This window comes from Pinus tabuliformis, chromosome 5_2 (assembly GCF_031772625.1).
Source record: "Pinus tabuliformis cultivar Carrire ecotype Pingquan chromosome 5_2, CPIR1, whole genome shotgun sequence".
NCBI classification, from domain to species: Eukaryota; Viridiplantae; Streptophyta; class Pinopsida; order Pinales; family Pinaceae; genus Pinus; species Pinus tabuliformis.
This window is the reverse complement of record NC_142306.1, coordinates 803,289,964-803,306,998: the sequence shown is the minus strand read 5'-3', so window position 1 is coordinate 803,306,998 and position 17,035 is coordinate 803,289,964. Positions and strand designations below refer to the sequence as shown.

Below are 17,035 nucleotides of genomic sequence, written 5' to 3'. Positions count from 1 at the left end.
GTTACAGGATCGGGTTTGAGAGGAAGCCTTTCTTGTTGAGAGGGAGTGTTGAAAAGTGTGCAACAAGAAATGCTTGTTGAGAATGCAACAAGATGATGGAGCTTAGTGAAAAGAGTCGCCTTCACTAAGTGGGCCCGCAGGCAAATTATGGCGCAAGTTCTATTTTTTATCACAGTGTGGATGATCACAGTGTGGATGATCACAGTGTGGGTGATCACAGTATGAGTGATCACAGTGTGAGTGATCACAGTGTGAGTGATCAAAGTCTATTTTTAGACTGGCTGTCAAAAATAGAAAAGTCAAATATTATTGTCTCATAATAATATTTGGACTATAAACTTGATCTTATTCTCTTGGAGCACTTCAGGATGAGCTACGGATGTGGTACATGCAGATCCCAGAGGGAAATACATGGTTACCTATGGGATGACTAATATTTGCATGTAGGACTTCAGTTAGAACTGAAGTGAGTTGAGTTTAGTGGACTGGAGGTGCAGTTGATGGAGTTGTGTTCAGTTTAGCTTTGTTAAACTGACCATATTTAGTCTAATTGATCAATAGACTAGAGATGAGTTGGGTGAATTAGTTATTAATTAATCCACAAGTTATTAACTCATAATGCAACTATAGAATACATCAGTTAACTCAGTTGCATGTCAGTGCATGTTCAGTTCAGCAGGGACAGGTGTTAGAGGATCAGATTGCTATCAATTGTGACTATAGTAGTGCATGATGATTTGCACAATCAGAGGGATTGAGTATGCCAATGAATTGGCCAATATCAAGAATTGTAGCCTGTACTCACGTCCAACAGAGTGTGAGTGATTATTTGTAGGTCAAATACGAGTTTGGTAAGCCATTCTCATCAATTCTTGAGCAGGTATTGAGCTGTGGAGGCAGGCAAGCAGCGGGGGAGATTTGGAGATAAGATCTAAGCTGTATTGTGTGTAACAAGTGGAGCTGGTACTGGATTGCTTGTGATAAGCATTGTACTTTGTAATGTTACATGATTTAATTGATATAATATACAAATAGTTGGGGTTTTTAGCAAGATGCTTTCCCCGGGATACATACTGTGTTAATGAGTTTGATTGATGCTTCTATGTACGCCTGTGAATGTTTCTGCTTCTGTAAATTGATGATCAACGTAGAGTAGGTTATGTATTATGAATGTTCCGCTTATAAGTGTATAATCAGGATAATCTCTGTGAATATGTGTCATATTATTCAAAATTTCTACAAGTTTGAGGCGGTCATTTGTCAGAGTAATGCTAGTAGTATAGTGCTCAAAATACAAGAGTAAATGGATGCTTAAAACAAGATCTACTTACAACAAAAAACTTTAAGATTCAAATCATTCATTTAGAAGACTAAGTAAATTATCAGTCAAGGGTACAGTAACAATAACTCATCCCTCTGTAAATTGATGTAACTAAAGATCATCAAGGAACAAATCATCAACCTGGGAACTAGACAACAAATGTCAATGATCACTATAGTTTTAGATCATTCAAAGCAATGACAACGCAAATAACAGGAAATGGAACAACAACTATAATTGAAACAACAACTAGGAAATGGAACAACAACTAGTTCTTATAAACAACGAAACCTTATTCTAAGGAGACAAAGGCAGCAATGGTATCCTACAGAAATCAGATAGCAATCCTTACTCTAAGAATAAATCGGACAACAAATGGAAATAGAATGACAACTGATTAGCAATGAAATATGGAACAACACTTAGAGCCAATTGTGAATGTACAGTAAACCAAAATAAATAACACACACATCACACCTAGATATTGAGAGAAACAGTAATCTGACTCTGATACCACAAATATTAACCTCAGTTACAAAGGATAACGATCACAATTCGTAATGGAACAGAAATGTCAATTGAACAACAATCATGATTAAGTATAAACCATAGATGAATACAGTAATACCAACTTAAGCATATTACAGCCCGTTACTCTGTAATTGAACAACAATAGCATTCTGTAAGGAACAGTAATGTTACATCAATGATTAAAATAATAACAATGCGTTACAAGGTCAGAATGAACAATATGACATTCCTATCACAGAGAACGATATTGTAAATATAACAGAGTTGTGATATAAAATAAAAAAACACATCAGATTACCGAACAAAGCTAATAATGAAAACCACGCACGAATTAAAGATAATGGTATAGGAGCAAGTGTTCCACCAGGGCCAGGCCCTTAGCCTCCAGGGATACATCGCTTGAGATTATTCTAGGATCAAAGATGGAACAACAACCAGATTTATATTAAAGCATCCAAGCAAAGTTACAGTGGATCACTTCTCAACGAGAGTCGATGATCAAAGTTTTAAATACAAAGAGAAATTACATAAGAATAACAACAGGTCTCCCTGGGCTAGCAGTGCTGCCCCTTTTTATAACAGTCGAGCAGAGATATCAATGATGGAAAAATAGTTAAGATTGTGATCCCTCAGGATCAAAGGATCCTAAGGGATTCGCCAAACTATTAACTCCAGTTATCCCTTTGTTCTCTTGCGCCAATTCGATATCTCCTTTTCCTTTCCTTGGCTGATATGCTTCAATTTGGATCGCCTTGTCTGCATATGGTTTCCTGCCACAGGGACAACAGTTAACTCTGCCTGTATTTTCCCTTGGGATGGAAATCTTTCATTTTTACCTTTTCCTGCATAAGAAAATGGTGATTATTAGTTGTTTTTCTTTACATACAAATCTCATAGATTTTGCCTAATTTCTTATTATTTACCTAGTTCATGATGCAAAGGGATTATGAGTTTTTAAAGAAAAGATGACAAAACAATGAATAAAACATACCTTCTTCAGTACTCCACAAACACTGGGCAGTGGTCTTTGTCATGTCCCTGGCCCTTGCATTTTACGCACCATACTTCTTCGCGCACTTACGAGCGAGCTGTCCTATCCTATTTTAGACTCTACATCTCAAGGCATAAGTTTTTCAATTACATGTGGATCTACTAAACTCTCAGTTAGGATCCTATATCATGGTCTCATGTAGCCTCATCGCAATCTCCAAGGCCTCTACCTAGGTTGTTAACCTCTACTGTGACAACACATTTGTCAAATGCAGCATTAGCAATGCTATAAACCATTCGTGGTGTTGTACATCCATCAAAGTCATATTAGCTTTGTGAATTGTGCACTTCAGTATTTGATCCAACTGCTAACGAGTCTCACCTGGTAGCATTGTGATCTCTTTGAATCCAATGATCGACAGTGCCTCTAACTTCGGCTTGCTAAATTCTCTATTCAACGCAATGTGGATATCCACGATCCTCGCATTCAGATTTTCATTAGAATGCTTAATATACTAGGTCTGCACATGATCCTGCAGAGCGCTGGCCAACATTGCTTTCTTTATGTTATCATTTGTAACTCCCTGTGCTTCCCATATAGCCCTTATGACGAACCAAAATTGGTCTGGATCTTCATTTCCTACTCCCTTGAACACCAGCAACTTTATCGTGCTTGCCATATTGACTCGCGGTGGTGGCGGAGGTGGTATGGGTGAAGATGGGGGTGAAGGCGGTGATGCTGGTGGTGGCATGGGTGGGGGTAGTATCCACGGAATCCTCTACCTTATCAAATTGATTGCACTTCTCGGTGAGACCTTCGTGAGCTCTTTCGCGTCCCTTTGCGAAGGTGAAATCAAGGGGCTATTCTTGGGTCCCTTACTTCCTTCATTTTATAGGCTTTTTCACTTCGCGTAGCTCTGGACATCAAGGTAATTGCATAACCCTCTTTTCACACAATAACATTTTAATCCAAGTATTCAAAGACTTTACGTACTTACCTCGTGGTCCTTTGAGAAAGCGTCGCTCTGCCTCGCTATAGCTGACTGAAGTATCTACCGCGAACTCAGTAATGAATCCTCCTACAATCCAATTTAGCTAGTGATGAACAGCAAGCGCGATCTTATCCTCTGAAACTTCTAATCTACGCACCAACTCTAGGGTCCACACAAAGGATTATCGAGTTTCCACCTTCCTTGGCTATCTTCTAGCTTCGCAATCCACTTGTACAACTCATTTGGGAAAGATGTGAAGAAAATTTCATGGATCTCTATGTACAAGTAGCAGTCTAACCACTCTTCTTTTGATAGTTGCAGATTCATGTTCTCCTACACTGCGAACTCGTGAATTCTCCTGTCCAACCAACCTTCAATTTATTTCTTAGCTAGATTTTAATGATACGACATCAAACATCTCTATGCAGATTCCAGTCCCTGCAACAGAACCATTTTTTGGCTTGATGGGGCCTGACCCAAGTTTGTAGTTATTTAGCCAAACAAATCCTTGTACTACTGGCCCTTTCGGAAATAGCCCGTGGAACACGGACTAAGGTCTCACCCGAAGCAGTATGGGGGATGCTAGAACCAAGTTTCCACACCCTTGAGAAGTCTGAGGGGTCGATTTAGTACAACTGTGATTACCTTCACGCAGGTTACTTTTCGCACTTTCCTGACTTGCGAGACCTTCGCTCCCTGTTGTATTCACCTTTGCACAGCCCTAACCAGGGGTTGTGGATCTTCTGCGCTGCTAGAGCAGCGAACTGCGCTAGTTCCCCAGGTTACATTACAGATCTTACTTATCTTCTTATAATAATTAGTTATCTTCACATAAATAGATACTTTATCTTATATTCACTTATTCAACATATTCATATAAGTTCATGCAACAAGTAAACAACAAACTTGCAATTCATAGCCAATATACTTCAATTCGTAAAACAAGAAACGATACACAAAAATAATGTAAAACTTCTCTTTATTAATGCTTCAATCGGTTATAGACTCAACCTACCATGCGCACTCAGCTGCAGGGATCCGCGAACTCAACTACAGACTACTAGGCCTCTGTGCACTCAACTGCAGAGCCTTCTCCTACTCTACGACCTAAAGACACGACTCTACACTTAGACTCAATGCTTCCTCATTAGATATTCCATCGATTGATTTCTATGATGATCTTTTTACACTTATAGCCTCACTCTATTTATACAATCCCATGGTCCGCGAACCATGAGTAGAACTCTCATGCCGAAATTATATTTACAAAATTAAGGGCAGACAACCCTATGACTCAATTACAACTTCGCGCTTTGTGCCCACAAATCGCGGAGTCTTTACATCGGACTTAGTCAAAACTTGGGCAATAAGCCCCAAAACTTGCCTTAGGGGGATCCCATGCCCAACAGATACGTAAGACTTATTAGCACAACTTAAGGCCTTGTCAATTCTTACTCGGCTCACACATGTTTTGCATAATGATAGATGCAAGTTTTCCTTTTGTTATACTTGTAAACAACCATTTCTAATATTGAGATGATAATCGTGGGTCTACTAAATCCTCTCCCATTGCTATGTAAGTGAGTGCCACCACACACTGCTACTCACCCTCAAATATCTTTAGATATCCCCAAACAACCATCCTAAATACATCTTATATATTTTGAGCATTCACATAAACTTTATCCTACCATTTTAATCACATTATTATACTAGGTGTCCTCTTGAAATTCCATCAACAATCTTAGATTAGTTTTCAAAGTGGATGCCTAGCTATCTCAATCAACTCCATATTAACACTATTGTTAGATGTATACCATCCAATTGATGTATATAGAATGGCTAGTGCAACATGATTTAAGATAATAGTATTGTATATTGTATGTGATTCTAACATACAAATCTATTGTTGTTCACATTTGACAACTTTAATGTATTAAAATCTACTAAGAGAAAAGAGAAATATGTTTTGTGCAATGTAATGGGCTCCATATTATATGAGTATATTTTAGAGTATGAATGAGACCAATTACCAAATTCCTCTGAAAACATTCACATCCCAAAATCAAACTCCATTACCATGTCAATGCCATTGCATTCTGTACTCTTTATCCTCAACTCTAAATAATTGAAACTAATAAAATGTATAGTTTATAATGAACCTAATGCTTGGAGGAAGCCATGGGAGTCTTTTACGAACAAGGACTCCTATTGGATCCAAATATGAATGACAAGTTTCTAAAGAGATGCATTTTATTGAATAATTTTTCGAGAAATCATGTGTATTTGTATTCAAATCTGTAACCGAAAACACATATTCTTAACTATTACGCCTAGAAAAACTAAAATCAAAATAATTTTGAGTTTAAATATTATAGATTATAAATTATAAAAACTTAGACATATATATTTTTATGAATTATATATTAATATAAATGAAATCCCTTATCCCAAAATTTCAAAAAAATAAATAAATTATAACACCAATTTAACACATCCCTCACATTGTAATGGTTATATGGATGATATCCCTTGTCCCAAATTTAAGGGGTCTCACATGGATTTATCATATCTCACACTTTGTATAATAATTATGCCTTTCCTCTATTAAAATCACAATTTCTATTTCTTTCAACCGTATATGTTCGGACTTTGAACTTGAATTGACCTAACATGGACAACTCATTCTCTAATAGTTCTAAATATAGGCATATAACCAAAGCTATCGAAGGGGAAACCTTACCTCCCTCTGTATATAGTAGTTCTCAGTTTAAGAGTATACCTAAATTTGACAAGGACAGAAGCCCTCAGCTTTTGACAGTATTGAGAAGATGTGTAAACTTTTAATGGAAGAATGCTTGAGAATTGGATAGAGCAACTAGCCCCCACTTATTACTGCCTCGTAGTGAAATAGGTTGGGCTGACACATTGGCAGAGGCTCTGGAGATTTATGAGTGGCTTAAGCTTCGGTATTGGTATACACCAAATGCAAGGATGCTCACTGCCATGCTGGCTGTGTTGGGGAGGGCTAATCAAGCTACCCTTGCTGAAGAAATCTTTCAGAGAGCCGAGTCTACAATAGGAAATTGTGTTCATGTGTACAATGCAATGATGGGAGTCTATGCTAGACATGGTGGTAGAGAAAAAGTGGAGGAATTGCTTCAGCTGATGCAGTCCAGGGGTTGCAAACTGGACCTTGTGACTTTCAATATTTTGATTAACTCCCGCACCAAGGCCAGTCATATGGAGAATGGCTCTAGGATTAGACTACTTGGTGAAGTGCGTAAGGCTGGATTGAGGCCTGATGCTATTACTTACAATACATTGATCACTGCCTGTGTGGCGAGCAGCAATTCAGCTGAGGCAACAAATGTTTTTAGGGATATGGAGTGATTTGGTTGTGAGCCAGATCTTTGGACTTATAATGTCATGATTCCAGTTTATGGGTGATCTGGAATGGATGAAGAGGCAGAAAAGCTATTTTGTACATTGCACGCCAGAGGATTTTTACCAGATGTTGTTACCTACAATGCTCTACTGTACTCATTTGCAAAGAATGGGAAGGTGGAAAAATTTGATAAAGTTCATAGAAAAATGACATCTGTTGGATTTAGAACAGATGAAATCACCTACAATACTATGATTCACATGTATGGAAAGCAAGGAATGCATGAGGAGGCATTCATGTTGCACAAGGAAATGAAGGAATCAGGGTGTCGTTCAGATGCAGTGACATTTACGATTTTGATTGATTTTCTTGGGAAAGCTAGCTTGATAGCAGAAGCAACAATTATTTTTTTTATTATTTTTTTTAATTTTATTTTTTTTTACATGGGTTTGGTGGAAACTAGGGAGGTTCCCATAGCTCCTCAATCTCTTATGCCTTCCCAAAGTACAAATTCAATGCAAAATTCTTTCTCTAGAGGGATTGGGACTGATGCCAGTGAATCTCTTTTGTATGAAGAGCTATGGCATGCATGTGATGGTCCACTTGTTACTATGCCTCATGTAGGGGAGAGAACTTTTTACTTTCCTCAAGGCCATATAGAGCAGGTTGAAGCATCAACAAACCAAGGGGTTGATCAGCATATGCCATTGTATAATCTATCTTCTAAGATTATTTGTTGTGTGATCAATGTGTAATTTTGGGCAGAACTTGAGATAGATGAAGTATTTGCGCAGATCACTTTATCTACAAAGGGAGATGTAAGTCCTTATTTCAATTTTTAGATTGTTATCCTGCTAATGTACAGGATTTACTATTGAGAAGTGTAGATGTTCTGACCTTTGGTTCAATATTGCAGGAAAATGATTCATCTCATGACTCAAGGGTAGCCCCTCCTCAGCCTCGACATGAGTCAGCAACCTCCTTCGCAAGAGTTGGTAGCTAGAGATTTGCATGGAATGGAATGGCGATTCCACCATATATTTAGAGGCCAACCACGAAGGCATTTGCTAACCACTGGGTAGAGTCAAACGATATATTTGGAGCTGGATGAGGAGTAGGAGGATGATGAGTCACTTTACCAGGGCCACGGACACACAGGGGAGACACGATCCATTCACCTTTTTACAGAAGCCTTGAGCCTCTCTCCTTTAGCCTTTCAACTTATTACATTCACTGCCATAATCCTTGAACCAAACCTCAGGGATAGGATAGGGGGAGAACCATTCAGGGGTGTTTTTGTCAAATCAAAGAAGCTGGTAGCAGGAGATGCTTTCATATTCTTGAGGGGTGAAAGTGGAGAACTGCGTGTTGGAGTTGGGTGCTCTATGTGTCAGCAGACTAACATGCCATCATTGGTTTTATCTAGTCACAACATGCATCTTGGTGTCATTGCGACTGCATCACATGATGTTTCAACCCGGACTATTTTTACCATTTATTACAAACCTAGGTATGTTGTTTGAAAATTAGATGTGATTCTATTTTATTACCAAAATTGTCATCCTTGGGCACTTGCTAACAAGGGTGTGTGGAGTATTAATCTATTTAAATGCCATTCATAGTTCAGAGGTATAATTATTCTGGATATTTTTTAAACAATTCATTGAAAATTGATCTGGAAAATGTTGGATGTTGTCATGAGATAATAAGAGGATAGATGTGCCATGCTTTTAAGATTTTATGAGTTCATATTACCAAATACTGAACCTGATGAGTATTTTCTCTTATCAGAAATAATATATGGTTCTAGTCCTTGCTTTTGTCAAGTTTGACGTGCTTAATATGAACATCGTGCAGACTTAATGAGAAGATATTGTTTATGACTATATTCTATTGCCATATTTTTTTTACTTGGTTTGTCTACAAGATAGTAATGGTTCTCTTTTGCAGGATAAGTCCATCAGAGTTTATCATTCCTTATGATAAATACATGGAGGCAGTGAATAGTAGTCTCTCTATTGGCATGAGGTTCAAGATGCATTTTGAAGGAGAAGAGTCTCCTGAGCAGAGGTTTATTGGTACAGTTATTGGCATGGGTGAGGTTGATAATGTGAGATGGCCAGATTCAAAGTGGAGATCACTTAAGGTCCAGTGGGATGAAACATCAGTGGTCCCTCGACCAGAGAGGGTTTCACCATGGGAAATTGAGACGTTTGTAGCTTCATCTGCAGCACTTAATCCTTTTCCAGCACCAAGGACTAAGAAGCCTCGGCCCAATTTGGTGTCCTCATCTCAGGAATTAATGATACATGGATCAGTAGACTACAACAATGGGGCTAAGGTTGGCCACGAATTTTAGTATGCTGAAGCAAGTACATAGGGCCTATAAAGTCCCGAAGAGTTGAAACCTAGCTTTGATACCATGTGTGAGGCTCCATCCTAGGGTCCTCTAACAAAACTAAATTTCTCTAATTTAAATACAATAAAACAAGAAATAAATTATTTCTAACTAAACATTTAATAGATGATAATTTACCATAAAAATTTATTTCCCATAATTAAATAAGTAATCATTTCATTGCAATCACTTACATGAGTAATCTATAAACATAGGAATACCTGTTCCAATAGCCTAGTTGAGATTCCCCTGAGCTCCTGATCCTACTGGGATGCTCCTCTTGATTACCGACTAGATTTACCTCCCAGCCAACTAGGAAGTATTTCCTAGCTCAGGAAATCTCCACAGGTTCCTTAGCCCTTCCAGCTCAAGTCCAACTAGATGTAGTGTGTCCAAGTTAAACAAATACTCTCCTTCTCTACCTTCTATGTTCTCCACCTTCTCTCAAAACAAAATCCTCCAAAACCACAACCAAATCCAAAACCAAAACCAAGACCAAGGATCCCCCTCTCCTCCCATCATCCTTCCCCTTTTATGCCCCCTTCTCTTCCCCACCTCAACCACCTATCATTAATGTCATAACTACCTCCTCATCCTTACATTTAACTTATATTCTCCCAAGTAAATTTGAGACGACATTTTGGGGATGAGATATGAATATATAATTTGGTAATTAATTGGAGAGGACCATGTCTTCTCCCAAGTAAATTTGAGAGGACATTTTGGGGATGAAATATGAATATATAATTTGGTAATTAATTGGAGTGGACCATGTCTTATCCAGAGTAAATTTGAGAGCACATTTTGGGGATGAGATATGAATATATAATTTGGTAATTAATTGGATAGGACAATGTCTTCCCCCAAGTAAATTTGAGAGGACATTTTGGGGATGAGATATGAATATATAATTTGGTAATTAATTGGAGAGAACCATGTCCTCTCCCAAGTAAATATGAGAGGACATTTTGGGGATGAGATATGAATATATAATTTGCTAACTAATTGGAGAGGACCATGTCTTCTCCCAAGTAAATTTGAGATGACATTTTGGTGATATGGATATTTAAATTGGAATAAATGGAAGGAGACCATATCCTATCAAATTTAAATTTGAGGAGGTAAGTTGGGAATTGAATAATAAAAAAATTTTATATCAATAATAAATTTACAGTTTCACCAATGTAGGTATGTACCAATATTTCTTAATAATTATAAGTCAATATGTTAAGGTAATTTAAACACTAGTAAAATTTGCATGATAAGATTAAGTAGGGCATTACAATTCCCCTCTAATTCTGATAAGAGAAGAAGATATGTATTAGAACTTCTGCATTCTGATGTTTTTGGACCAATGCAAACGTGTCTCTAGGAGGTGCTTATTCTTTTTTGTTGTTTATTGATGAATGCACAAGGTACACTTGAGTGTACTTCCTTAGGAGAAAGAGTGATGTTTTTTATTATTTCAAAGAATTCAAAAACATGGTGGAGAAGCAGACAGGGAAGTTCATAAAGATCCTCCATTCAGATAAAGGGGGAGAGTACAAGTTGGGGAACCTAATAAAGTCTATAAGAATCATGGAATAGTGCAACAATTTTCAGTACCCTGCACTCCACAACAGAACGATGTTGTATAAAGGAAAAACAAAACATTGGTGGAGTGTGCTCGGAGTATGATTAAAGGTAAGAATATCTCAAATTCCTTTTGGGATGAGGCCATTAGCATTGTAGTTTATTTAAAGAACAAAAGTTCTAAAAGGTATATTGATCTCAAGACCCCATTCGAAGCCTTGTATGGTTTTAAACCAACAGTTCATCATTTAAGGGTATTTGGGTGTAAGGCATTTACACATATTCCGAAGAAGAATAGAAAGAAGATTGATGCTAAAGCCATCAAATGTATTTTTGTAGGATACTATTCAGAACCTAAATTATACAAAATGTTTGATCCATCTACTCACAAAGTATTTGCGAGTAGAGATGTAATTTTCCATGAACAAGCAGATGAAGGAAACAAGGAAAACAACTCTGAAAGGTGGCATATACTTCCTAAAGTTGAAGACAATAAAGAAGAAGCAGAAGATAGTGAGCAACAAAAACTTGAGGAAGAATTTAGTGATATGGATACCACCAGCACTCGGAGTTCACCTAGAGGTGGAGAAGTACCTTCAGAGAACAAAGGTGAAGACAACGAAGTGTCAAGGAGATCTACTCAACAGATTCTCCTACCTGAAAGGTATAAGGACTATGCCTTGATGATTAGTGTTTTGAATGTCATAGAACCTATGAGTTTTAATTGAGCTAATGAACATGAAGAGTGGAGAAAAACAATGAAGGAAGAAATTGAATCTATAATTAAAAACAAAACCCAGGAATTGACTAAATTTTCTAACGATAAAGATTCCATAGGATGTAAATTGTTATATAAATATAAATTTAGATTGGTGGCAAAAGGGTACTCACAAAAAGAGGGTATTGACTATGTAGAAACATTTGCACCTGTTGCTAAATTAAATACTATTAGATTGTTAATTTCCATAGATACAAAGTACCATTGGAACTTGCACCAACTAGATGTAAAATCTGTTTTTCTAAATGGTGATTTAAAGGAGGAGGTGTATTTGACACAACCTGAAGGGTTTGTGAAAAAGGGGTGGCAATATTTAGTTTGCAGATTAAATAAAGTTTTGTATGGGTTGAAGTAGGCACCCAAGTCATGGTATGAGAAGATAGATTCCTTCTTTCTTCAATGGGATTTTATGAGGAACCAAAGTGATCCAAATATGTATGCCAAATTTGATGCAAAGGGGCATGTTTTAATGATTTCCTTGTATTTTGATGATTTAATTATTAGAGGGAACTCTGTTAAACTAATTAATGGAATTAAGGTACAGATGTCACACGTATTTGAGATGAAAGATCTTGGTAAGTTACATTATTGTCTAGGTCTTGACGTTTCGAGAGATGTTGGTCAGAATTTTGTTTCTTGAGGTAAGTATGTGAGAGAATTTCTTTATAAATTTAAAATGGATTAGTGCAAAGTTGTTTTTGTTCCAATGCAACATAATGTGAAACTTCATATTGATGATGGCTCAAAGGAGGTAGATGGTACAATGTATAGACAGTCAGTGGGAAGTTTGAATTATCTTACTACAACCAAACCTGATTTAACATATTGTGTTACTGTGTTAAGTAAGTTTTTGGAAAAACCTCTAGAAAGTCATTAGATAGCAATGAAAGATGTACTCAAATATCTTAAAGGAACAATTGATTTTGGTCTTAAGTATACTAATTCATTTGATGTTGAGCTAACAGGTTACTCAAATTCAAATTAGGTTGGTAATTCAGATGATAGGAGATCTACTATAGGTTATGTTTTTAACATTGGATCCGGGATTGTTTCATGGAGTAGCAAGAAGCAACCTACTATATCTTTGTCATCCACTAAGGCAGAGTATAAAGTTTTGTGTTCAACAACTTGTGAAGTTGTTTGGTTGAGAAGAGTTCTTCAATATGTTGGAGAAGAACAAAAGAAGACTGCAATGATCAAATGTGACAAATAGAGCTCGATCAAGTTGGCTATAATCTAATTTATCATGGAAGAACAAAACATGTTGATTGTTAGTTTATTTTTGTTACAGAGAAGATACAATCCAAATAATTTTTTCTTGAATATTTAATACTTGTGAAATTGTTGTTGATATTTTCACTAAGCCTCTTGGGAGGATAAAATTTGAATTATTTAGAGAGATATTAGGTGTGTAAATCAATCCTTTCTCAAATAAGGGGGGTACTTGGAAATAATGGGGAAAGCATTCGTTAGGTTGTTTTTTTATTGTGTTTGTATTTAGGATTTTTCTCCTATTTTCCATGAGTTTGTTTGATCTCCCTAACTAAATGTAATCCTATAAAATATGTAATGTTTGATTCTTCATTGTATGAAAGTGTAGCACTATTTGTAAGCCTTAGGGGCTCCACACCTAAGAATTGTGAAATTCATATATTAACAATTTTGTCTTCCTAATTTCAAATATAACTCTAGTAAGGATGAATGACCTTATACCTTAATTATGATATAGATCAACAAGTCCATTTACAATGATGAACCTGAAGATGTTCATAAAAAGAAAGAAAAAAAAACTTCTCTTTATAATTGTTGTTAAACACATATAATTGAATCAAGTATTTGCATTTCTATAATACTTATGATACAACTAAATTAATTCATAACCTAATAGATCATTGTCATGATAAATTCCTCTATATAATTGAAACAATTATTTATTTTATATATTCTATCCAAACTCTATATTAAACTTATTCATTTTAAATATTTTGTCCATAATCTATATTAAACAAAATCATTAATATAAAAACACTACTATCTTAATATACCTATTTTTTATTTCATTAAGAAGTATTATTTTGAATTTCAAAATCACTATTCTACTTTACATATTTTTTATCACTTTAAATAATAAGTATTAATTTATTATACTCTACATATTTTTTATTACTTTAAATGATAAGTATTAATTTATTTTTTATTACTTTAAATGGTAATTATTAATTTATATAATATATCACATGTAAAATAAGAATATTACACAAAGAGCATAAAACATTATCCACTTGGATATTATTTTGAATTTCCACATGACTATTCTACTCTACATTTTTTTTTATTACTTTAAATAATAAATATTAATTTATATAATATATCACTAACGATGTTAGATAAAATAAAATGTTACACAAATAGCATAAAGCATTATCCGAATTACCACCTAACAGTAACAATAATTATATCTAAGCATTTATCGCATGCCATGACAACTGCTCTTCCAACCGACTCCATCTCCATGGACCCTAAGTCCAACCCCACACAAAATATCCTACCGACAAACATGTCAAAGTTTGAGCAATAATTCATCACAGAGAACCCCACCAAATGAATTTCCAATTACTTCTAGCCCACTACCTTATCCATCCATCCATCAATTGGCACTTCTCATTGGACCCCATGTCAAATTATCCCTTAATAAATTGTCAACTTTTCCTAAGAATCTAACGCAGCAGCCGTGGAAATTGTTTGCATTCTTATCTGTTAACGAGTGTGAATTTTGTCACCATTGATCTAAACCCCAGAATTATAAAATTCAAATCTAAGATTTATACTAGACATAGTAAAAGTCTTGGGCTAAATTAAATTTATATTAATTGCCGACTTTAAACATTTACAACTGATCCACCTGGTAGGCTCTCTGCCATCAGTGCCCCCACCCCACCAGCTATATATACGCTGCTTATCTTCCTATACCCAACATTGCTCTGCGTGTCTCTAGCATTTCTTTTTTCATTTAGGTTTCTCTGTGTGTTAGGGTTTCGAATCCAGTCGCCGCGTATAATCTGTGTGTCTTTCTCAGTGTCCAACCATGTCTGAAGAGCGTCGACACCACCTCTTTCACCACCGTAAGGAGGAGGACGACGATAACGTTAACGCAAACTCGGGTTATGGTGATCAGGGTGCCTATGGATCCTCTGATTACCAGACTGGTTCTGGTTATAACCCCAGCTCTGACAACCAGGCTGGCTCTGGCTATAACGCCGGCTCTGATTACCAGACTGGTTCTGGTTATAACGCGGGCAATGAGTACCAGACTGGCTCTGGTTATAACGCCGACTCTAATTATCAGAGCGGCCCTCGTGCTAATGTCGATTCGGGTTATGGCGCCGACACTGGTTATCAACAAGACCAGTCAGGTGATTATGACAGAGCCCAAAAGGAGCTAAAAGGCGACAAGCGTAAGGAGCACCTTGGGGAGTTTGGAGCCCTGGCTGCCGGAGGCTATGGACTGGTATGTACTACGCTATGTCATGTTCTGCTATATACACAATAAATATATATTTGTCATGTTCTGATGTATACACAATGAGTATGTGTTTATCATGTTGTGCTATATACACAATGAGTATGCGTTTATCATGTTCTGCTATACACACAGTGAGTATGTTATTGGATCTAATTGAAGTGTTTGGATTGAATTGGCTGTTGTGATATATTTAGTATGAGAGGAATGAGGCAAAAAAGGATCCTGAGAATGCTCGAAGGCACAAGATAGAGGAGGAGGTAGCTGCGGCCGCCGCTGTGGTCGGCGGTGGCTATGCGTTCCACGAGCACCACGAGAAGAAACGAGACGAGGAGGAGGCTGAGGAAGCCGAGGGTGGCCGCAAGCATGGCCACCATCGCTTTTAAGCTTGGCGGTGACTCTCCAATGGCGGATTTTTAGCCAATTACAGCCGAGGGTTGTTGTTATGTGGGTGTCAAATAAATGGATAGAATGGAGAGGGCAAATAAATTGGTGTATGTAATTGTTTCCAGTAGAGTAAGTTGTGTATGTAGCTGTTTCCAGTGGAGCTTAGAGTGTGTATGGTAGAGTTTGGGTGTGTGTCTGTGCCTTACTTTACTGAATATGCCATGGCTATTGTGGCATGTGGCAGAAATAAAGTGTGTTTGTATATTTGGTAACTCTGTTTCATGTGGTATTTATTTCATGATTGGATCCTGGTAAATAAGAATTAAATTTTGCCAATAATCTAAAACATCAGTTGCTTTTTTTATTTAAAAAAAATAATTTATTTAAATGTAAAATAATTTTAAGTTCACAAAATTTTAATATTTAATAAAATTATAAATTTTGTAAACTAAAAATTTGTAAAATTAATTATAAAATAAATAAGAATTTTGAGAATTCTAAATAAACATAATAATCATTTTTGTGTCCATGTTGTCCATGTTTCTATTTTATAATGGAGTTGTTTCTATTTTATAATGGAGTTGTCTATAGTGGGATTTTTTAGACTTTCCGGTACCAGAATCCAGGAGAAAAATTTGAGGTGAAATCTTGATTTGTGTTTTTTAAACTTGTTTTTTGACTTTATATATGGATTCAGCACCCTTAAAAACCCTTATGGCATTTGGATTGTGCAGCGGTTACCCATCAAACTTGTGATTTCAATAAATTCGTCCCAGATTTTAGAAAAATTAGACAAGTGAAACCCATCGAAAGAACTTCAAAAAAAACAACTTGTTTTATAATAACCCTAATTTCCATTTTATAACCATTCTAACCATCGTGACATGTACACACAAATAACTAATTATAAAATAAATAAAAATTTTGAAAATTCGAAATAAACATAATAGTCATTTTTGTGTTGTTTCCATTTTATAATAATTTTAACAATCCTGACTACGTAGTCATTTTTGGGTTGTTTCCCTTTTATAATAATCTTAACAATCCTGACTACATGTATACAAAAATAGCTGCTATTCCGAATTTTCAAAATTCTCAAAAGTCTCACTGCAAAAACCTTCAAACACTTATAAAATAAATATCCATTCTTCAAATTAT

The 17,035-nt window shown here is 36.2% G+C and overlaps 1 protein-coding gene and 1 pseudogene across 1 annotated transcript; both read left to right on the top strand.

Annotated features, from left to right (window-relative positions):
* The first annotated feature begins 7,290 nt into the window (after positions 1-7,290).
* Positions 7,291-9,581, top strand: LOC149161752 (auxin response factor 2B-like; annotated as a pseudogene).
* A 5,357-nt stretch (positions 9,582-14,938) lies between these two features.
* LOC149161751 (uncharacterized) lies at positions 14,939-16,149 on the top strand. The gene is made up of 2 exons (XM_089437025.1): positions 14,939-15,478; positions 15,688-16,149. Exons 1-2 carry the CDS (start codon positions 15,056-15,058, stop codon positions 15,874-15,876), a joined length of 612 nt encoding a protein of 203 aa, XP_089293151.1. The 5' UTR covers positions 14,939-15,055; the 3' UTR covers positions 15,877-16,149.
* The last annotated feature ends 886 nt before the right edge of the window (positions 16,150-17,035 follow it).